This window comes from Lonchura striata, chromosome 3 (genome assembly GCF_046129695.1).
Source record: "Lonchura striata isolate bLonStr1 chromosome 3, bLonStr1.mat, whole genome shotgun sequence".
NCBI classification, from domain to species: domain Eukaryota; kingdom Metazoa; phylum Chordata; class Aves; order Passeriformes; family Estrildidae; genus Lonchura; species Lonchura striata.
Genome location: NC_134605.1, coordinates 113206468 through 113229227, shown reverse-complemented (window position 1 = coordinate 113229227; position 22760 = coordinate 113206468). Strand labels below are relative to the sequence as shown.

The 22760-nt window shown below is 53.1% G+C and overlaps 1 protein-coding gene across 1 annotated transcript in view; it reads right to left on the bottom strand.

Moving 5' to 3' along the window:
• The window catches only part of HADHA (hydroxyacyl-CoA dehydrogenase trifunctional multienzyme complex subunit alpha), a 30474-nt gene that overhangs the window by 4426 nt on the left and 3288 nt on the right, over positions 1 to 22760 (bottom strand). Inside the window, exons 2-18 of the mRNA XM_077782493.1 lie at positions 19950 to 19991; positions 19790 to 19860; positions 18558 to 18691; positions 17059 to 17197; positions 16021 to 16140; positions 15837 to 15939; positions 11494 to 11616; positions 10772 to 10890; positions 9923 to 9979; positions 7175 to 7284; positions 6122 to 6256; positions 5382 to 5553; positions 4832 to 4918; positions 3279 to 3419; positions 1557 to 1625; positions 1155 to 1350; positions 717 to 831 (exon numbers count right to left, since the gene is read on the bottom strand). Coding sequence (XP_077638619.1) covers positions 717 to 831; positions 1155 to 1350; positions 1557 to 1625; positions 3279 to 3419; positions 4832 to 4918; positions 5382 to 5553; positions 6122 to 6256; positions 7175 to 7284; positions 9923 to 9979; positions 10772 to 10890; positions 11494 to 11616; positions 15837 to 15939; positions 16021 to 16140; positions 17059 to 17197; positions 18558 to 18691; positions 19790 to 19860; positions 19950 to 19991 — 1933 coding nt within the window. The remainder of the gene's footprint in view (positions 1 to 716; positions 832 to 1154; positions 1351 to 1556; positions 1626 to 3278; positions 3420 to 4831; positions 4919 to 5381; positions 5554 to 6121; positions 6257 to 7174; positions 7285 to 9922; positions 9980 to 10771; positions 10891 to 11493; positions 11617 to 15836; positions 15940 to 16020; positions 16141 to 17058; positions 17198 to 18557; positions 18692 to 19789; positions 19861 to 19949; positions 19992 to 22760) is intronic.

Genomic DNA, 22760 nt, shown 5'->3' with positions numbered 1-22760 from the left:
GGTTTCTTCCAACCTCATTATTCTGTGATTCTGTGAACCAGAGGTTGGAAGGGAGCACTGGGGCTCCTCTAGTCCAACCTCTGTGCACAAGCAGGGTTTTCTGGAGCATGGCCCAGATGAATTTGGAATAAAAGTAAGAGATTGACCAGTCTCTGTGTTCAGCAATGTCATGGAATCACAGAATGGTTTGGGCTGGAAGGGACCTTAAAGCCCAGCAAGTGCCACTCCCTGCCATGGACAGGGACACCCTCCCACTATCTCAGGTTGCTCCAAGCCCCAGGGATCTTCCAGGGGCAGCCACAGCTGCTTTGGGCACCTTGTGCCAGGGAACAATTATTAATTCCCAATATCCCATCCATCCCTGCCCTCTGGCACTGGGAGCCATTCCCTGGCTCCTGTCCCTCCATCCTTGTCCCCAGTCCCTCTGCAGCTCTCCTGGAGCCCCTCCAGGCCCTGCCAGGGGCTCTGAGCTCTGCCTGGATCCTTCTCCTCTCCAGGTGAGCCCCCCCAGCTCTGCCTGGATCCTTCTCCTCTCCAGGTGAGCCCCCCCAGCTCTGCCTGGATCCTTCTCCTCTCCAGGTGAGCCCCCCCAGCTCTGCCTGGATCCTTCTCCTCTCCAGGTGAGCCCCCCCAGCTCTCCCAGCCTGGCTCCAGGACACAAGGAGCTGGGCAGGGCAGGAGCCAGCCCCAGCCTTCCCTTACACACAGGAACTCACACATCGGGGTTTGCTGGCACCCTGAACTTTTCCAAGATCTCATCCATGCCGGAATTCACGCTCCTGTTCTTCACTCCCTCCTGGTACACGTAGAAACCTTTCCCTGCCTTGCGACCTGCAGGGATCAAAGCACAGAGTCAGCTCCTGCCACCCTGGATCTTGTTTTGTGCCTGCTGTTCCTGCTGCCAGCACTCTGCACCTCAGAGCACAGATCTGCTGCCTCAGCAGGGGCACAGGGAAGGCACCCAGCTCCACCTTGGCAAGATGCTGCCACTCTGCCAGGCCCTTTCTCTATGTTCAAAGAACCAATGGCACCACTAACTCTGGGAGGGATTCCTGCCCCATTCCCCCACTGCTGCTGCTGGGGGCAGGGGAGGTGGATGATGCTGGTGCTTTCACTGGGGACACCCTTTAGCTGAGAACACCTCAGCAGCTCACCTAAGAAGCCTTTCTGCACCATGAGCTTGAAGAGGTCGATGCTGCCTCCTCCGAAACGAGGGCCAAAGGCCTTGCCCAGGTCCTCGGCCACGTGCGTGGCCACATCCACGCCCACCTCGTCAATCAGCGTGGCCGCTCCCACCGGGAAGCCGAAGGCCGTGGAGATGGCATCCACCTTCTTTGGGTCAACGCCCTCCTGCAGGATAGGGGGGGAAGCCGTGGGATCTCGGGATGAGGTGGGGCAGAGAGCCCAGCCCCATTAACTGGCTGCAAACAGGGGCCAAAAGCAGGCTGGGGACAGCCACAAGAGGCAGGGCTGGTGAACCACATCCTCTTCTGACCCCACCCCAGCCCTCTGGCCAACGCAGAAGCAATTTCCATGGCCGCTCGGGGGATGCTCACCTGGAGAACTCGGACCACCTCGGACAGCATCGGCCCCAGGCACCTGGTGGTGTAGAATCCAGGCCCATCCTGGGGAAAAGCAGTGCAGCAGCTGAGTCCTTGGCATCCCCAGAACTGTGTTCACAGCCCAGGCTGCAGTTCAGACACCCCAAACCCCATCTCCTACACTGTGCTACTGACTGCTAGAACAGGTTTGTGTGGGAATCCAGAGCTTCCCTCTGGCTGCCCTGGCAGGTCTGGGACCCTGGCAGGGGTCAGGAACCCCCCTGGACAGAGCCCCCAGAGACACTGTCTGGGATCTCTGTCCATGGAAAAGTTTTCAATCTTACAGGATGAATTACCAGCTCTGAGGGTTTGATATAATAATTAAGTGTGGCACGGGTGCAAAAGTAAAATTTTAGGATTCTAGATGAGGGGTCCAAAGGGGACAAGATGGAGGAAATGGGTGTGCCTTGTCCTTTTTCTCCTTCTTCATGCCCTCCATGTCTCACTGTGGTGTTGGCATTTTTCTGTTGGTTCAGGCTGGGGACACACTGTCCAACGTAGGTGACAGATATTGGCACGTTCTTGTAAATCCAGCCCAGGGAGTTTCTGGTATTGAATGTTTGTAACATCCCACTGAGGGCAGAGCCCCACACGCTGCCCTGCAGGACAGAGCTGGGCAGGGCAGCAGAACATGTGAGAGATAAACAGAATAAACAACCTGGAAACCAGCACAGACCAATTATGGCTTCTTTGGCAACAGGGCTGACAGAGACTTTCTACAATCCTGGAACCATCAATACCACAGATTCTGACAGGTTTGGGACTTTTTTCCCCCCCTGTAGAGCTCAGCAGTGTTTGCAGGCTTCCAGGAACTCGCTCCCTGGAAGTTCCTATCCCAGTGTTTTTATTTGAACTAGTGCCTGCAGGTCCAGAACAGGCTGGTGAGGGAAAGGGTGCTCAGCACAAGGGAAACCAGCATGAGCCAGTTGTTCCAGCTCTGCTGCTCCCCACCAAGTCAGGATAAGCTGCAAACTGCCCTTCAGGGAGGCAGCTGAGGTGGGGATGAGGCTCAGGGAAGCAGCACTGTGTCCCCACTGGTGTTTGGAGATGCCCAGAGCACTTTCTGACAAGCCAGTTTTCCCAGCACTACAGGAGAGACGTGCTCAGCATTCTGGCAACCTCAGGAATCAGGAAAAAGACTGGGACACCTTCCTCTGTCCCAGCTTGCTCCAAGCCCTGTCCAACTTGGCCTTGGCCAATTCCAGGAATGGGGCAGTCATGGATCCTCTAGGCAACCTGTGCCAGGGCCTCCCCACCATCACAGGGAAGAATTTCTCCCTAATATCCAATCTAAATCCATTTTCCCATGCATTCTTGCCCCTCTCCCTCAAGATTTAAGCCGGGCAGAGGAGGGTTGCTGCTCACTGACCCTCTGCTCTTGCAGGCTGCCAGGGAGCTGAGGTGCTGACAGTCCTGTGCAGGCTGCTCTGTCTGGGATGCCCTGGAAGCTGTGTGGGGCACGAGTGCCAGCTCCTCGTGCTGCCCCTGCACGTGTGCCTGGTGGCTTTCCATGCCTGCTCTGAGGGACATGTGAGGATCACCTGGGCACTTGCCCCTTTCTGACCTCCCTTTTCACTTCTCAGAGGAGCAGCCAACGTGTCCACAGACATGCTTCACCCTCCCCTCAGTACACAAACCCTTTTATTTATTACCCAGCAATGTGTAGCATCCCCTCACCTTCACCACGATGACCACTTTGCCCTGTTTGAGGCCAACAGCAACAGCAGAGGCAGCCGTGTCCTGGGAGGTTTTGTCTGTGGTGATGATTTCCAGCAGCTGCATCTTGTCAACAGGGGAGAAGTAGTGCATCCCAATCACCTGGCAGACAGAAGAGCTGGGTTCAGATGGGTTCTGGCCCCCAGAGGAATCAGCTGGGCAAGCTGAGTGCAGGGGGAAGGCCCTGAGCACACTCTGTGTCCCTCTGTGACAGGAGTGCTCTCCAATTCCCTTCTCTCCTTGGCTTTCCCAAAGACACAGCATAGCCCAGGAGCTCATTCAAGATTAAGGTACAATTTTTACGGGACTTTATAGTCTGGCAGCCAAATCTGCCTGGGATTCCCTGAGCTCACCCCCAGGGAAATGGTGTGAGCTGGCAGGGCAGCCCCAGCCAGCTGCTGTGCCCGCTGGGCTCAGATTGGAGCAGCACTCGGGGAGTCCCTGCGTGCTGCCTGTGAATGTCTGTGGTGAGGAAGTGAATTTAAGGATGAGAAGGCTTCTCTCCAGGAGCTCATTACAGAGGGAAGTGCAGCTTCCCCCGGGAACGGCGTTTAAGTGCAGATTATCTGGCTGTGTGAATGTGACCATGCCATCAGCGTGTCACCTTCGTGCCTCCTGGCAGCCACGCTTGGCACCAAGCCCTGTGTAAGTCAGAGGCACCTTGCTGAGTTGCAGGCTGCAAAACTAATTAAAGAAAATGTGCTAATTAGTTAAGTGACTTCCTATGAGTTTCCTCCTAAGAGCCATTGCACGGGCAATTTGAACAGCAAGAGGATGTTATTTGCAAAGATGAACAAATGAGGCTCGGTTGGCAATTTGGATACAAGAGAGGTCCTGCAGCAAATGAGGAAGAGGCTCAGCAGGGTGACAGGAACCTCCAGCAGGTCACCTCACACTCACAGGCAGCACAGGTACCCCTGGCAGGGCAGTCCCCTGCTGCCTCAGGGCTGTAGGAATCAGATGGACTGAGGCTGGAAAAGCCCTGCAAGATCATCAAGTCCAAGCTGTGCCCAATCCCCACCTTGTCACCAGCCCAGAGTGCCACATCCAGGAATTCTCTGGACACCTCCAGGGATGGGCACTCCAACCCTCCCTGAGCAGCCCCTTCTAATGCCTGACTACTCTTTCTGTTGTTCAGGAGGAAGAAATTCCTCCTGATATCCAAGCTGAACCTGCCCTGGAACAGCTTGAGGCTATTTCTCCTCATCCTGGCCCTGTTCCCTGGGAGCAGAGCCCAAGCCCCACTCAGCTCCAACCTTCCACAGCTTCTCTGCCTCCAACACTTTTTGATGTGTGCTGACCTGCCCCACCAACATCACCCTTGGGGTGAATCCACCTTCTCCTCCTTCCCACTGGAATCTGGAACCCCCAGATCGTGAGCTCTTTGCTCAAAGCCTGCACTGGGAGCAGAGGATGGGCTGTGCCATGTCCTGAGGAGGGGGCAGAAGGTCTCTAGAGCAGAGCCACCTCATCATGGACAGCTCTGTGCAGGGCACGTGGCCCTGGGGACTCACCTTCTCGGGCCTCTTGCTGACAGCAGCGATCTGGCTGATGGGGAGGGCAGAGGTGTTACTGGCGAAGATACAGTGGGCAGGGATCACCTGGGGGGACAAGAGACACAGGACAGTGAGCAGGGATCACCTGGGGGGACAAGGGACATGAGACAGTGAGCAGGGATCACCTGGGGGGACAAGGGACAGTGAGCTGGGATCACCTGAGGGGACAAGGGACAGTGAGCTGGGATCACCTGGGGGGACAAGGGACATGAGACAGTGAGCAGGGATCACCTGGGGGGACAAGGGACAGTGAGCTGGGATCACCTGGGGTGGACAAGAGACACGGGATAGTGAGCAGGGATCCCCTGGGGGGGGACAAGGGACATGAGACAGTGAACTGGGATCACCTGAGGGGGACAAGGGACACGAGACAGTGAGCAGGGATCACCTGGGGGACAAGGAACAGTGAGCAGGGATCACCTGGGAGGGGACAAACCCAGCAGCACAGCCCAGGACCCTCCACCAGCCAGGGGCTCCCATCCAGGGGCTGCTCAGGACTGACACTCACAGCCTCCACCTCCTTCAGCACTTTGTGTTTGACGTTGATGTCCTCGAACACGGCCTCGATGACCATGTCTGCCTTCTCAAAGCCCTTGTAGTCCAGCTGGCCCATCAGGCTGCTGAGGATGGAGTCCCTCTCAAATGATGTCAGGCTCTTCTTCTTCACCTTGCTGTTCAGCCTAGGGAGGGACAAGCTCTGTCACTGCTCCTGAGTGGGCCAGCCAGGCTGCTGGGGGTGCACCACGGGAATCCCTCCCGTCTCCCCCCAAATCTCCATCTCCCACCCTGCAGGACTGTCACTCTGTGTTCTGACCCCTCCTTCCACGTGGGAGCAGGACTCTCCTGCTCCCCCAGCTCAGCTGAAGGTCAGTCACTGCCATTCCTGATGACACACAGCTGAGTACTATTACTGCAGAGCCAGGAGAACAGGGCAAGAAACCCAGGAAGAAAACCCTGGAATGCCTCCTCTGCCATGGACCTTTAGGCAGCCAGAATCACTCTCTTCTTACCTCTAGAAGTTACTGCTGACTCTGAGGTCTCTGCCTACCTAAGGAGCTAAGGCTGGGCCTATCTCACAGCAGGCCCAGCACACTGCAGGGGACATTATTAAAATAAAACTTTTCCGTGACATCCAGTAGCTCCTCCAGAAGAACAGCAGTGCCAGGAGCTCCTGATGCTGACAGCACAGAAGAACTGTGACTAAAGCCAGCCCAGTGCCACCAGAGCAAACCCCCTGAACTGACATACCCCTTGTAGACCTGCTGCTGGCCTCTGTCCAGACCCTTCTGTGTCGTGTCCTTCAGGATGGTCTTGATGCCCTTATCCACGGAAACCTGGGCGATCCCAGCTCCCATGAGCCCTGCTCCCAGCACAGCCAGAGTCCTGCAGGGAAGGACCAAATGGACACGGTGACTCCCATTGAAACATAAACTTTAAGGAATTTAGAGATTTTAGAGGAGCTAAGATTTTAGTTAGAAATAAGCCTTACTAGAGTTAATTAAAATAAATGAGTAGGCCTTGATGAAGTTAGGAGTTAGTAGTTAACTAATAATTGATTGCTTGTCAGCACAATGTTTAGTTAGCTGGGTTTATAATGAAGAATACACAAACTGACAAATAGCTTTTAGGAACATAAGATAATTGTGGGCCTCCTCTGTTCTGAAACCAATTGAAGACAAGGAATGGGAGTTCTACCAAGAGTTCATTTGCCAGATTTGCATTGAAAAGGTAGAAAGGTCAGAATGAGGAAGACTTCATTTACTTCCTCATTTTGGGACACCTCCCCATGGAAGGGACACTGACCCATTTCAAGGGACAAACTACACATGCTTAATAGGTTTTGGAATAATTAGCATACGAAGTGGGGAATGGGATGTACCAAAATTATGAATATGTATTTGTATTTTGGGTGTTCAATACTTGTATGGATAAAAAGACTCTAATCACCTGGAAGGTGCGGTGTGTATTTGGGAGCTATCCCGCACGCTGCCCGGCGTTGAATAAACACACACTTTCTAACTTTAAACTTAGAGAGTTTTTGTCCATCACAGTTGGATATCGGTACTAGATCAATATCCATATTTTTTTAATAGATCACCATCACTGCTGGCAGAGTCACACAGCTCCTGTCATCCACCCAGGCACCACCTGAGTGAGGCCACAGGGCAGTGAGGCCTCCAAACTGCAGTGGGTCAGGCTCTGGAGGCTGGAAACCTCTGCCCTGATCACAGCTCTCCAGCCCACTCAGGAGCCTTCTAGAGTGGGCAACTGCTCCTTCAGGCATCCCACACTGGTACTTACTTGACCTCTTTCTGAGGCGTCCCAAACTTGTTCTTCTTGCAGTGCACCTGCCCGTGGTAGAGCCCCATCAGTGCCTTGGATTCCTTGGTCACTGCAAGTTGGCCAAAGCTCTGGAGGAAAGGGAAGAGGGAGGCAGAGGTGTTGGCATTAAACAGATCTCTCAGTGCCAGCACACAAAAACACGGCAAGGGGGAGACGGGCACGGTGTGACTGCACAGCTGAGCAACCTGCACAGAAAAGGGACAAGGGCCCAGGTCACCCCTGAGGAGAGGCAACTTCTGGGCTCATCCTGCACCACCTCCTCCTCAGCAGCACAAGGACCTGGAGCTGCTGCAGAGAGCCTAGAGGAGCCCCCAGAGCTGCTGCAGGGCTGGAGCCAGGCTGGGAGAGCTGGGGGGGCTCGCCTGGAGAGGAGAAGGATCCAGGCAGAGCTGGGGGGGCTCACCTGGAGAGGAGAAGGATCCAGGCAGAGCTCAGAGCCCCTGGCAGGGCCTGGAGGGGCTCCAGGAGAGCTGCAGAGGGACTGGGGACAAGGATGGAGGGACAGGAGCCAGGGAATGGCTCCCAGTGCCAGAGGGCAGGGCTGGGTGGGAGATTGGGAATTGGGAATTGTTCCCTGGCAGGACCCAGGGAATGGCTCCCAGTGCCAGAGGGCAGGGCTGGGTGGGAGATTGGGAATTGGGAATTGTTCCCTGGCAGGGTGGGCAGGCCCTGGCACAGGGTTCCCATCCTGGATCCCTGGCAATGCCCAAGGCCAGGCTGGATGGGACTTGGAGCCACCTGGGATAGTGGGAGGTGTCCCTGCCCATGGCAGGGGGTGGAACTGGATGGACTTTAAGGTCCCTTCCCCCCCAGATCACTCTGGGATTTGATGATTCCAGTTCCTCAGTGCCAGGACTGGACTTCCCTGACATGAGATCCTTCCTCCCCCACATTAACTGGGGCCACTGTCCCCACAGATCCAGGTGGAGCACCCTGTCCAAAGGTTTTGTCAAAAATCCTTACAAACAGATCAGCTCTCTCTGACAGCAGCAGCCTGATCCTATTTTCAGAGGATCACAGGCAACAAAATCCCAGGCCTGCATAACCTCCCAGCACCCAGCACAATGTTCTGAGGAACACAAAGCACAAGCACACACAAAACAAAGGTTGTCAGAGCCAAGTCTGCCAAGGAAAATCAGGGAATAAGGTTTGGAGCAGGCTGCACCTTCCTTCACCACTGCCCTGCCAGTTCAAATACCCAAAACAAAGCCTAGAAGAGAATTTGCAAACTCCTGTCCTGGGGGAGAGAGAGAGGGAGGCAGTAAAAAAGCCACAACACTGACACTTATTATTCTTCAGGGGTTCTGGGAAGATCTCCATCCTGCTGCTGTTCTGGTGAAAAAAAAAACCCCATTCATTCTTTCTGTAAGGAACAGAGTATCCCAAGGCTTTTATTCAGCACCAGACCAAACGTGGGTGGAATGCACAACCAGCAGGGATGGGGCACAGCCAGGAGGGCACTGCTGAGGGGACAGCTACAGCTCAAGACAGGCCTTGGCACCAGAAGGGAACAAAAGGAGCTACAAAGCACATCAGGGAAGTGGGAGATGGATGGATTTCATCAGCATTTGAGGGGCAATGACCTTGGAAAATACAGAGATAATGAGATGGAAATGTGGGGCTGCTGGGGATTCAATCTTGCAGAGCTGGCAGTGCCCAGCTAACCCCACCTGTGACTCTGTGCACAGCCAGAATTGCCTCTGTGGCACCAGAAACAAAAAATTTGAGCACAAGTGTGGCCAAACCAGGACCAGTGAGGAAAAAAATAATTAGGGATGGGTTGTTTATTATGGCAGAGAAATGGAGGGATGAGGAGGGTTGAGGAAAACAAAGAATTTTTCAGTGTGTGGGATAAATGGGTCTCACACAAGCTTTTGGAGTGGACAATTGCCTGATCGAGCCACAGTGTGTCCTACACCCTCAATTAAACTGTATTCCAGTTTTTCCTGTGTGCCAGCAAAGCTCAAGCAGGACTGGAGGGTGTTTAGGACACGAAGCCCACGTGCCAGCATGGTCAGATGAGTGAGCCAGCTCCTAGAGGGGGGTGTGGAAGCTCAGCTCTGCCCATCCAGGAGGAGCAGCATCACCCACCCACAGTGAGTGCTTTGTGTTGAGGTTCCCCATCCCTGCAAGTGCCCAAAGGCAGGCTGGATGGGGCTTGGAGCAGCCTGGGGTAGGGGATGGGATGGGATAAGCAGCAGGCTGTGAGGAACCCTTGGTGGGGTAAACCCAGATCCCCTGACCACATCTGGTACCTTGGGTTTTAAGTTTTTCTGTTCTGGTTTGGTGTGCAGCTTTTAGCTTTATATTAAGTACCACTAGGATCTTTTGACAGGATGGTGAAGACAAAACAATCCTATTCTAGAAGGAGATTCAAGGACAACATCTTCCACCTTCAGGCCCAAAGCATAAACAATGTGGGAAGAGGAGGGTGGGCAAGCAAGCAAGGAGGATCAAACTTCATAATTTGAAGCTATTAATTGGACAGTTAACTCCTATATACAAATGCACTAAAACTTATAAAAATGTGAGATCTCCTGGCCAAGCCCTCTTGCTTTCATCTTGAAGCCATCCAGGTACTGCCAGGCTATGGCCTCTGAAGGCACTTCAATAAATATCCACTTTAATCCTCTTAACTCTTGTCTAGCTTCTGTTTTTAAGGCACCACAGCAGGACCTGATCCCTGCCAGGATCTCCTCTCCTTACCTGGGCTTCAATGAGGTATCCAGCATCACTCCCCTGATCCAGACCAGTTTTTACGACCTAATCCAAAAGCAGTAAAGACACACCACAGTTCAGTCATGCTGCAAAACCACAATTTAACAGGATTTCCTGCTGTCTCAGCGACCCTTCCCCAAAATTCAAGGCACATTTCAGATCCCTGAGTCCTGTCCCTGCTGCTCTTAGCAGAGCTGTGTCACCCTGTTCTTCTAGCACAGGAGAGGTGAGGAGTTTACCACCAGGTTCATTTTTAGCCATTCCCCGTGGTTTTAGGAATTGTGCTCCTGTAATGTCACTGATCTCCAAACCCTTCACAGGTTTTAGAGGAGTTTAGGAAACAACTTCAGTAGTGAAAACTTGTTTTACAGTAAGGATTCATTCACAGAGTGTAACAGGATGTCTGTGTAACAGAGGGGACTAATAAAATTAATACTTTATGTAATGAAGCATTAAAGTTAATACTTTATGCATACTAATATGTAGTTAATGCTGTGAAAATTATGGCAATTTCTATTTTTATGGTGTCAAACAGGTCTCCTGAACTCTTCAGAGACTGTAGAGAAAACCTGTGAAAACTGCAGCTGAAAGTCTCATGGACAAAATATTCCAGCTAAGCCTTCCCTCAGCTGGGATTCCTGCTCTACCCCTCACTGGTACCAGTACCCATGAACTGGTGATCATAATTTGGGCAGTGATCCTGAATTCTACCCCACAGCCAGCACTCCTCAGGACTGATCTCTGTGAGGATCAGGATGTTGGTCTCCCTCTGCCTGTCCCACGTTCTCCCACAGATCCACCTGCCCTGCAGCTGCTCCCACCTCGCAGGGGTGTTACCTCGATGATCTTCAGAGGAGCAGGGTACAGCCCTTTGGTTTGCTTTTGAACTTTGCTCTCCACTGTCTTGTAAACTTGCTGCCTGACGAAGGGAAGAGCCATGGCATAGTCTGTTAGCCCTGCAAGGTGGGACAGAACAGGGGTCAGCACAGTGCTGTGCACAGCCAGCCTGCCAGGGTGGACTGCAGAGGTGAGGGAACACAAATGTGAATATCTCCAGCACCTGAAACCCAGGCACAGGCAGCAGGGGCTGCTCACAGGTTTTCCATGGATTATTCCATGGACAAGTCTCACTGAGGGCTGAAGTGTCCTCCTAACACAAGAGGTGACACAGTGAGCCCCGGGAAGCAGAATTCCCACAGATGTCCCCGTTTCTGGGCTGTGCTGTTGAGGATCAGCATGGAGCAGTCCCGTGTGCCTCTTCCCACTTGAGCTCACGATCCTGGGACAGAACCTGCCACCAAAACTTTGCAGATGGACATCCCTGGAGGCACCTGCTCCCTCCACTCCTTAGGGAGTCACCTCAGGAGCCACCACGTCCAGCTCTGCCAAAGCCCAGATCTGCAGGGCAATATTTTCTCTACATCGCTCAAGAGATGATTCCAACGTGAAATACAACTTGCTTTTGAAATGGAATTAAGCAGGAGCACGAACACATCCTGGAGAAGCCAAGATGGATTACACTCCCTGCTGTCCCTTGGGATTTCTCCCTGCTGACTTACTCTGCATGAGCCCTCTGGATCTCTTGGCAGACACAGTCTTGTTGGCCAGTCCCCTGGCAAAGCCAATGGCCACCTCCTCCAGGTACTCGATTGTTCTTGCTTCAGGAGTCTTCACTCCTGGCCCTGGGGAGAGCAGAGAACACAGCACAAGTTATCCCTGAGGGATGAGGATGCAGGGAAACCAGGAGCAGACACGTGGTGGGCCTTTGAACTGCTCCCACTCCATTCCCCGCTCCTGTCTGGCTTTTCTGGGTTATGACCAACAGTGGGAAGGCTCAGCACGGACCATCTGAAGGCCCCAAGGGATTCATACAGAGGGCATTGTGAGAAAAGCTGGAATGCCAGTTCCTCGTGGGAGCAGGGCCAGCTTGCATCCAACTCTGCAATCACATCAGGCTGCTCAGGGACCTTCTGGACACCTCCAAGGACAGAGGTTCCAGGACCTCTCTGCAGGTGTCTTCAGCTCCTGACCATCTTTTTGCCACCTGTGCCCTGTATTCCTCAAACCTTCCACTTGACACAACTGCAGGCACCCAGAATCCTGCGGGAGCTGAGGTGTTCTGCCTCCCCTCCCTCGTGCTGCAGATCTCCTCTCCTTTGTGGAGCCAACACTGAGCTGTTAAACACACAGCCAGCATTCTGGGAGGGCTGAATCCCCAGAAATCCCTGTCCTGGAGCCAATGTCCAACCAACCTTTGAACTCAGTGCAGGAAACCTCTCACTTGCTGTAGCTACTGCAAGACCTGGTCCAAGTTAAAGCTGTCCCAGAGTGAAGCAAGCCACCACAAAACCAGTTTTAGCAGCCTCTGAGGGTGAGTTGCACAATTCCCAAGCACAGGGATCCTCATTTCCAGACAATTGTATCATCAGGACAGGAGGACACAGCACAGGGCTGGTCAGGCAGCTGTGAGATGCTGCCAGAGACAAACTCTGAGTCAGTGATGACAGAGCAGTGCCTGGTGAAGCTGCACAGGGTCACCAAGTACAGCCTGGAGCTAAATGTGCAACTTTGGGCTGAACAAACCTGGGGAGATTACACCCCTGCAGCTGGGCAGGGCGATTCCCCTTTATGCTCCAAACACAGCCCAGAGCCCTCAGAGCTAAGGAAACACCCCACAGACACTCTGACAGAGGAGACAGGTACAATCCAAAATCAGAAATTCCCTCCTGTTTCACCTCCCACTATTGTCCTCCTCCACAAAAGGCTGAGGTCATCAGCTATAAGGTTTTAATTCCAGAAACTCAGAATTGTTTGGTTGGGAAGAAGATGTTAAAGGTCATATAATCTTCCCCCTGCCATGGTAGGGACATTTCCACTGTCCCAGGGTGACCCAATGTCCAACCTGGCCTTGGGCACTGCCAGGAATCCAGGGGCAGCCACAGCTGCTCTGGGAATTCCATCCCAGCCCCTGCCCACCCTGGCAGGAACAATTCCCAATTCCCAATCTCCCAGCCAGCCCTGCCCTCTGGCACTGGGAGCCATTCCCTGGCTCCTGTCCCTCCATCCTTGTCCCCAGTCCCTCTGCAGCTCTCCTGGAGCCCCTTTGGCCCTGCCAGGGGCTCTGAGCTCTGCCTGGATCCTTCTCCTCTCCAGGTGAGCCCCCCCAGCTCTCCCTGGATCCTTCTCCTCTCCAGGTGAGCCCCCCCAGCTCTCCCTGGATCCTTCTCCTCTCCAGGTGAGCCCCCCCAGCTCTGCCTGGATCCTTCTCCTCTCCAGGTGAGCCCCCCCAGCTCTCCCTGGATCCTTCTCCTCTCCAGGTGAGCCCCCCCAGCTCTCCCAGCCTGGCTCCATGGCAGAGGAGCTCCAGCCCTTGGAACATCTCTGTGGCCCCTTTGTTTCACCTCTCTGTGTGAAAACTTGAGGGTTTTCACCCAGCAGACCCCACAAGCTGCTCCCTGCTCAGGGAGTCTCTCAGCAAGGAGGAGATAAAGCAGCACAAACACTCTGACAGCTCAGGGAATCTCCTGTGGAAGTTTCCCTCCTGCCATGGCAGAATGTCAGAACCAGTCCGAGGAAATACGGGCCAAACAAAACACAGCTGATTTTACAGGCAGCAGACAAAATATAGTTCAGAGCTGCTGCATAATCTACATTTCAGCAATGCCCAGGGGGGTTTTAAAGAATTCACTAGAAACCCAAGAGTATTTGGGAGTTCAGAGCTCAGACTTCACCATCTTCCAAATTCTCTTTTTACCATACTAGGCAGAGACCTTCAGCTTTATATCTCAATGTGCTACAAGATGTCAATCCCTGATTCCCAGTAGCTTGGATACATTAACAAGAGCTGGATTCTGATGCTACAGCTGAAGAAAATTGCTGCTTGTTTCAAAGTCTGAGCTGTGAGAACCATTCACACCGAGTGGGTGACCCCACATGTGTGGGTTTGCTTTACCTGCAGTTAATTCCCAGTGTTTTGCTGTTTCCTAACCCAGGAGATCTGAGCTGTGCCCTCCCATCTGCTTTCTTTTATAAATGGCACATGTCAGAATTGGATCCAGGGAGTGCTGCAGAGCTCCCTGCTGAAGGAGAAGTGATTGCACGCCCTGAAATTGCCTCCTGATTGATGGTGTCTGTCTCCTTCCAAGCTTTCTATCATCAGTTAAAGCATCACCCCAGGCAGAGCTGCTTTCCCCAGCCACAGAGTGAAGAGGAGCCCTCCTGGTGCTGGCTGCTGTTTGGATAACAAGGAACACATCCAATGTTTGCATGGAATTTGTATTTCTGTGTTCCTCCTACGTGCTTCTCTGAGCTGAGGCAGGATTCCCAGCAGCTCCTCAGAAAGCTCACGTTTTCTTTTAGCAAACTGGGCTAATTGTGGCTATAAACAGCCAAATTTGCTAGCTCTTAAAAAACAATTCACTTCTAAGCAAGCATCAAGTGGGAAAGTTTACCCAGGCAGTTTTAACTCCGGCCTGAGAACCACAGATCTGTTTTAGAGGAATGAATACAGCTGAAGGTAAGCTAAGGATATCTGGGTATCCTGGGCTGATCACCCCACTGTGGGCAGCAGGAAAGGGGGGATTCTGCCCCTGTGACCCCTGTGCCAGGTGAGCCCACCTGCAGTGCTGCCCCGTGCCCAGGTGAGCCCACCTGCAGAGCTGCCCCAGCCCTGGGGATTCCAGCAGCACAAGGACCTGGAGCTGCTGCAGAGAGCCCAGAGGAGCCCCCAGAGCTGCTGCAGGGCTGGAGCCAGGCTGGGAGAGCTGGGGGGGCTCACCTGGAGAGGAGAAGGATCCAGGCAGAGCTGGGGGGGCTCACCTGGAGAGGAGAAGGATCCAGGCAGAGCTCAGAGCCCCTGGCAGGGCCTGGAGGGGCTCCAGGAGAGCTGCAGAGGGACTGGGGACAAGGATGGAGGGACAGGAGCCAGGGAATGGCTCCCAGTGCCAGAGGACAGGGCTGGCTGGGAGATTGGGAATTGGGAATTGTTCCCTGGCAGGGTGGGCAGGCCCTGGCACAGGGTGCCCACCCTGGATCCCTGGCAGTGCCCAAGGTCAGGCTGGACATTTTGGAGTAGCCTGAGACACTGGAAGGTGTCCCTGCCCCTGCCATGGGATGAACTTTAAGGTTCCTTCCAACCCAGGCCATCCTGTGATCCAGCTGAGCACTGGCCTGTGGGACACCACGGACACCAGGGCTTCCCTGGCACTGCTCAGGTTGGGCAGCAGCAGCTTTTTATGTATTTTATTTTCTGCAGCACCACCAGTGTGCTCTGGCTGTGCTCTGCCTGGGGAAGCCATGCTCAGCACCCTCCAACTCCATGGCAGTGCCAGCTGGAGCTGTGGCTTCCATTCCAACTCCTCACTGGGGCTGGTGACTCCTCCTGGGAGGCTTTGGAGGGTTTAGTCCTCAAACTCCTTCATTTAGTCACCTTCCAAGAAAGCTGCCCTAGTGAAAGAATTTGGGAGCAAGATGATTCAGCAGCCGAGGGAATTTCTCCACCCAGCTGGCAATTCTGAGTCCTTAAGCCATGGGGGCTGCCTGCTGCAGCTCCTGTCAGGGATTACCATCTGCAGGCTGCAGAAACACAGACATCAATCATCTATTGTCCTTCCATTAGGGGCTGCAATCTGTCCTCTGACATGATAAATGAGCAACGTGGGCTCTTATCTGGATAATTAGCTCAAGGAGCAGAGCCAGCAGGCCTGCCCTCCGTGCTGACCTCTCCTGTTCACTCAGCTTCTGCAGCAGCCTTGCATTTCAAGGTCCCTGTGCTTGTAATGTGGGCACAGGGATTCCTGCTCCCCTGCAGAGCAGGACAAGACCTCTCCACGCATTTTGGTGAGGGGAGAGGCTCCCTGACAGGCAGCAGAACATCAAGGAGCTGAGGGACACCGTGTCTGACCTAGTGGTTCCACCAGCTGGTCAACCAGCCCCATCTTCTTGGCTCTGTCTGCACGGATGTTCCTGCCAGTCAGCATCATGTCGAAGGCAGCAGGAAGTCCCACCTAGAAGGGCAGAAAGAGGATTCCAGAGTGGGAGCTTGCCAGGCAGAAGGGGCTGTGGGGTCAAGTTTTCCTCTCACTCACCATCTTTGGCAGCCTTTGAGTACCCCCTGCTCCGGGCAGGAGACCCAGCAACACTTCAGGTGTTCCCAAGACCGTTTTCCTGTCCTTTGTTGCTACTCTGTAGTGACAGGCAATGGCAACCTTAAAAATGGAAGAGACAAGGAAAGGTTTCCCTGTGAAGGACAACAGAAGAACCAGGCACCCATCACACAGCTCTCTCCCACACACTGCCTCAGCTTTCCTCATCACCCTACCCCAAATTCCTTCATCCAACTGCCCAAATTCCCTCTGTGCTCACTGATGGCTTCTCCTGGGAGATGACAGCAAGAGGTGTGAGGTGAACATTAAACTCCCAAACTGATTTTGGACCATCAAGGGCTTAATTCATTCACTACACTAAGAGCACAGTCCCATCTATGGATCAGCCATGATGAGCCAACACACTCATAAAACTTGAGTGTAAAAAACTTGAGAAATCTGTACAAACTGAAGAGACTCCTTTCCAAGATGACACTCTTTTAGTAAAAACTCTGCTCCAGGAATTAGCAGAGCCTTGCAGTTTACAAAACCCTGGCTGGGAGATTACAAGGCAGAAGATCCAGGCAAGGTGCTGGAGTGGAGCTGCAGGCAGGGTGGAGCCCGGCTGGGTCCCCACACTCACTCACCCCTCTCACAGCAGCCCCACAAAGAGTGGAAGTTGCTGGGATACAAAGATTTGCCTGAAAAGCAGCAATTTCCAGCCAGCAGCATTGATGCAGATCCAATGCCTGCTGGAAACAGTCTGTTTTCCTTTGGACACTCATCTAAATATTAGCCTGGCCCACACAGGTTCAGATTTGATTTGCTCTCCTTCCACAACAGCAGCAGAACTCACATGGCAGAGCCCTGAAGCACAAGCAAGTCATTAACTCGCCACAAACTCATTTACATGATGTAATGAGCCCTCATCAGCTCCCAAACTCATCTCACGGTACCAGTCCTGCTGGCATCATTTGGGGAACCAGAGAAGCAGCAGTGCCAGCTCCCACTCCTGCTGTGAGCCCCAGGATTGTCCAGTACCTCCAGCCCTCCTCCCAGGCAGCTGCCACTGATGGCAGCCACGACAGGCTTTGGAGAGTGCTCAATCTTTTCCAGCATCTTCTGTCCATCCTGAGAGAGCTGAGTCACTTCCTGAGCAGTCTTGCAGGCTTCAAGCATGCTGAGGGGAGGAGAGAGGTGCATGAGGATGGGAAAAGCACTGACAAAACAGCAGGAAAATGAGAGGTTTTGATGACTTTGTCCCCGTTTTTCTACAACCTCCAGTGCCTGACACACAGGCAAGAGCTGTTTAGGCCTCAGTTTTGGATCAGGCAGCACAGGGAGACTCACTAAACCACTAAACCCAGCAGGGTCAGGCCCTGCATACTGACAGGGGTTTTCCTGAGACACTGATAGAATGATCCCTTATGCCAGGGCTCTGGAAGCCTTTGGAAAAGGACTGACAAAACAGCAGGAAAATGAGAGGTTTTGATGACTTTATCCCTGTTTTTTTACAATCTCCAGTGCCCGACACACAGGCAAGAGCTGTTTAGGCCTCAGTTTTGGATCAGGCAGCACAGGGAGACTCACTAAGCCCAGCAGGGTCTGGCCCTGCACGCTGACATGGAGTTTTCCTGAGGCACTGATGGAATCCCTTGTGCCAGGGCTCTGGAAACCTTTGGGAGAGGAGGAAGGGTCATAGGAAGCCTCAAAGCACTTGCCAGGAAGGGTGGAGGGAAGAGCCCAGAATCACCCTTAGAGGAGCAGACAGCCAGTGCTCTGATGCCACACTGCCAATTAGAGACTCCCAGTGCCAATTATTCTCCTGGAGGCTCACAGCCTTTGCCAGGCAGGAGAAATTTGGGATGCTGGAGGTGCTGAGGCTAGGAGACACCTCTTAACCACAGCCTGGCCTTTGCTCTGCTCACCTCCTTCCCTCCTGAACAGGGAGCGAGTCTCTGGTCCCTGTTACATTACAGAAATGTAACATGGTTTTGGAGGCTCTATTTTTAATTTACCTTTTTTCCTCAGAGCATTCTGGCTTTTAATGCCTTTAAGCAATTATTCCTAGTGTCAGCTGTAGGAGCCAATGGCATTGCAGGTCCCAGTGGGCACCCCCAGGATCACCCCACACCCAGGAAAAGTTACCCAGGGAGCCTGGGAGGCTGCTCAGCACAGGGCAGAGTGCCAAACCCTGCCCAAACGAGGGGTCAGACTGGAAGGCTGCCAGGCACTCCAACCCAGCTTAAACGAGTCCTGCATGTGAATGATCCACTCTTGTTGTACCCCAGGCCCAAGGACAATGCCCACCCCAGAGCCAGGATGGGTTTCCTTGGCTGCAGGAAGGAGTGTCACAGCCAGGAGGGGTTTAAGGACTGGCCACGTCCCTCTTTGCCGAGATCCTCACTTCAATTCCAGCGACTCTGAAATGCTGAGCACGGGGATTTCACTCCCAGCCTGTGCCTCACCCCGGGGAGGTGTCAGGACAAACTGCTGGCTTTCAGGGACAGCTCCACCAGCTCCTGAAGCCCTGTGCTTACTTGAGGTCCGCTCCAGCAATGAAAGAGCCTGGCTTGGAGGAGATGAGCACGGCGCTCTTCACGGCCTCGTTGGCCCAGATCTCGTTCATGACGTCGGTGAACTCTGCACTCAGCTGCTTGGACAGGGTGTTCACCTGGGAGCAGAGCAGCAGCCTCAGCAGGAGCTCACCTGGAGCCCACAGCTGCTGCAGTTAGCTCGGCCCTGCCCTAGCACAAAACCCACTCCAGGACAAAACCCTGCAGCAGGTCGTCTTTAATGAGAATTTCCTCTTTAACCTTCACAACAGTGGGTTTGTGGCCCCAAACGTTGATTTTATGAACTTGTAAACTGCCTTTTTTTTTTTTTTTTTTTTTTTCATATAATCATGGAATGATTTGGGATGGAAGGGACCTTTCAAGGTCATCTCATCCAACCCCCTGCAATGAGCAGGGACACCTTCCCCAGACCAGGCTGACAATATCCCTCCAGATTTACTGAAAGGCTGCAACAAGCAGGACAAATCCAGCCTGGGTTCTTTAGGTACAACCAAATCCTCACATAAAATAGGGTATTTCAAACCTGAGACTGCTGCTGCTCCACAAAGGAAAGAATTATATAAAAACCCTCTTTCAGTCTGCTACAATTAATACAAGATTTTTCATAGCACTAGTAGTTCAATCTTTCTATCTTGTATAATATCAGAGCAGCTCAGCTGCTTTGCTTTAAAAACCAGGTTTTTACTGCAAGCTCTATCGTTGCTCATAAAGAATATTTCCATCTGTGAGATGACACCTGAAATTCCCTACTGGTTATGAGACTCCAAAATGCATTTTCAGATGTATTCCTTAGATGTCATTTACAGAGTTCCTGCCTCCTGATACCTGAACAACTGCAGCTGTGTTGACCTAAAAAATGAGAATTAGGTTCTATTTATATCATATTCATGATAATAGAATCAAAAGCATTTATGGATTCCAAATTACTGAAGTATGGACACATTCTTTAACTGACTTGAATACAAGAACTAAGCAAGATTTAATTTTTTTTTAAGTGTTCCTTAAGATTTGGAACTCAGCAAGACCTTCTCCCTGGGAGAGAGACAAATCAGCTTAGCACACAAAGTACTCCAAGAGGCATCTGCAGATGTCTCATCAAAATCCCTAAATCTTCTTTTCCTACTTCTCCTTTGCTCCCAGCTCTGTAAGGCTGCAGGTTAGGGAAGTTCTTAGCCTTGAGTGGGAATTTTCAGTACCTTGGAATTTGGTGTGTTGAAGCGCACGACAGCGACATCCCCTTTGATATCACAGCTGACGTGGGTTCTGTCTGCAAACAAACACAAAAATCAACAGGGGTGGGCTCAGCTCCTGCTCCAGGGATTTTAAAATGGATTTATAGAAAAGCTTCACACTTACTCTGGAGGGCACTGGAGGTGGAGATGTTACGGCAGGCATAACCTAAGGAGAAGATGCCAGAGGTGTTAAAGGAATTCTCAGCAGCCTCAGTCTCTCCCAGCTCTGCTGGACAGCTTTTGGGAACCCTGGGCAGGAGCCAGTCCCTCTCCTCAGGGCCTGCCCAGTGCCCCACCAGCATCCAGCAGTGCCCTTCTAGCACAGACCCCATCTAGTGCCACACCTGCCATGGGCAGGGACAACTTCCACCATCCCAGGTGGCTCCAAGTTCCATTCAGCCTGGCCTTGGGCACTGCCAGGGATCCAGGGTGGGCACCCTGTGCCAGGGCCTGCCCACCCTGCCAGGGAACAATTCCCAATTCCCAATCTCCCACCCAGCCCTGCCCACTGGCACTGGGAGCCAAATTCCCTGGCTCCTGTCCCTCCATCCTTGTCCCCAGTCCCTCTGAGCTCTCCTGGAGCCCCTCCAGGCCCTGCCAGGGGCTCTGAGCTCTGCCTGGATCCTTCTCCTCTCCAGGTGAGCCCCCCCAGCTCTCCCTGGATCCTTCTCCTCTCCAGGTGAGCCCCCCCAGCTCTCCCTGGATCCTTCTCCTCTCCAGGTGAGCCCCCCCAGCTCTGCCTGGATCCTTCTCCTCTCCAGGTGAGCCCCCCCAGCTCTCCCTGGATCCTTCTCCTCTCCAGGTGAGCCCCCCCAGCTCTCCCTGGATCCTTCTCCTCTCCAGGTGAGCCCCCCCAGCTCTCCCAGCCTGGCTCCAGCCCTGCAGCAGCTCTGGGGGCTCCTCTGGGCTCTCTGCAGCAGCTCCAGGTCCTTGTGCTGCTGGAATCCCCAGGGCTGGGGCAGCTCTGCAGGTGGGGAGCTGTTCTTCCTTGTCCTGTGCCTCCAGGCCCTTGTGCCTCTCCAGCTCTTGGATCCAGCTCCACTAATGACACACAAAGCACACAAGCACCTCTTCTTCCAGAGCCCTCAGAAACCCCAGACCACCAGATGAACAAGTTCTGCCCACAGGTTTGACTCTCCTTTTCCTGCTCAGAAATTCTGTTTGGGCCCCCCGATCTCTCAGCACACAAATGAACCCCAGCTCCATTCAAGCTTGAGGATCCCCAAACTCAGATGCAGGCTGAATCCCTGCCAAAGCTGCTTTAAGCCTGAATCCCAGGAAAAGTGTTACCTCCACATGGATCTATCTACCAGCCAGCACACAGCCGATTAGGCAGGGGAGGGCTCTGCTCAGCACTGACAAAACCCTCAGGAATGAAACATTCCCATTCCCAGCAGCAAGCAGGGAGGATAACCCAAGGCCAGGAGAATAAACTGCCTCCCCAAGAGGTGTCTCCCCCCGCCACAGCCCCGTGACACGGGCTCAGGGCTGCACTTTGGCCTCCTTTCCACCTTGTCTGGGGTGCTGGCAGTCGGGACTGACCTTTGCTCCCATTCCTGAGCCCAGGATATGCAGTGTGATGCCGTGGGGATGGAAATTCAGAGTCAGGCTGTCCCAGCAAACAGCTCTGGGGTGTGTGTGTGTGTGTGTGTGTGTCATGTGCCCACAGCAGCATTTTATAAACAAAGAGTGAACCAGTTCCCACTCCAAAGCTCCTCAGCAATATTTAATACCCACATGTGATAGCTCCATCCAGCAATAATTTCCCTAAATACTTTGTTGTGTACTCCTGCAAACAAGCACAAACATTGAATTCCCACAAACCAGGTGGGGGCTGACAACAATTCCTCTGGTGGGAGATGCTGCCCAGCAGAACACCACCTTTACCAGCAGTATTTTAACCCAATAAAAGCCATGCAACCTCTTTAAAGAGAAAGCAAGGACTGAACTGTCTCCCTGAATTCATTCATTCAATCCTTGCAGCAAGCTGGGATAGGGGAAGGTGTCCCTGCCTGTGGCAGGGGTGTGGAACAAGATGAGCTTTAAGATCCCTCCCAGCCAAACCAGTTTGGGATTCCAGATTTTTTGTTCTTTACATGGCTTTCCTTTCCCACACCAGTTCTCAGATTCCTTCCATGAAAACCTTCAGCCTTCAATTCCTCTCTCCCTTTCCATTCTCACAAAACAGAAGAGATGAAGTAGGAAAAAAAAAAATCAAGGGCATGGCTGCACAAATATCACTCCACTTGAATATAAATTCTTTTGGGAGAGGCGCTGTCAGAAGTGCACCAGCTGGTTAACACTGGAGTGAGCTTTCTGTAGCCTGACAGTGGTTTATTTTAAGTCTAGAATATTTGTGGAAAACATCTTTTGCTAGGAAGCACAAGTCCTTGTCCTGGTCCTTGCACATCTGCTTTAGGTGTTGATCCCTTCAGCATTGCCATGGGAACGTGCCAAGACTGAAGCCAGAAAAATCCTCCAAAATGCTGCAGGAAGCAGAAGCCCATATTCCGACTTCCACTGTGTCCCATCACTGATTCCAGAGTTAATGCCCTGAAAATCAGTTCCAGGCTCACTCCAGCTCAAACACTGTCCAGCACCAGGACACCAACACTCCAGGTGCCCTCAGGACTTTGGATGCACCAGGGAATGGACAACACCCACCCCACAGCCCAGCCTGCTCCTTCCCACTTTCTCTTCTCCCTGTTCCTACCTCAGCTCCCACCCTTCCACTCACCGGCACGTGGCACACGCCTTGAACTGGGAACTGCCTCCATGGCTCAGGGAAAAGCCTTTTTCCAGTCCTGGAGCAGCCCAAGCCCCAGCAGCACGGAGCTCAGGCTGCCTGAGCTGTCCCTGCCAGCTGAGCACGGAGCTGTGACCCGTGAGAAGGGAAACTCCCGGCACACTGAGCTTCCCAAGCCACCCTGGGAAC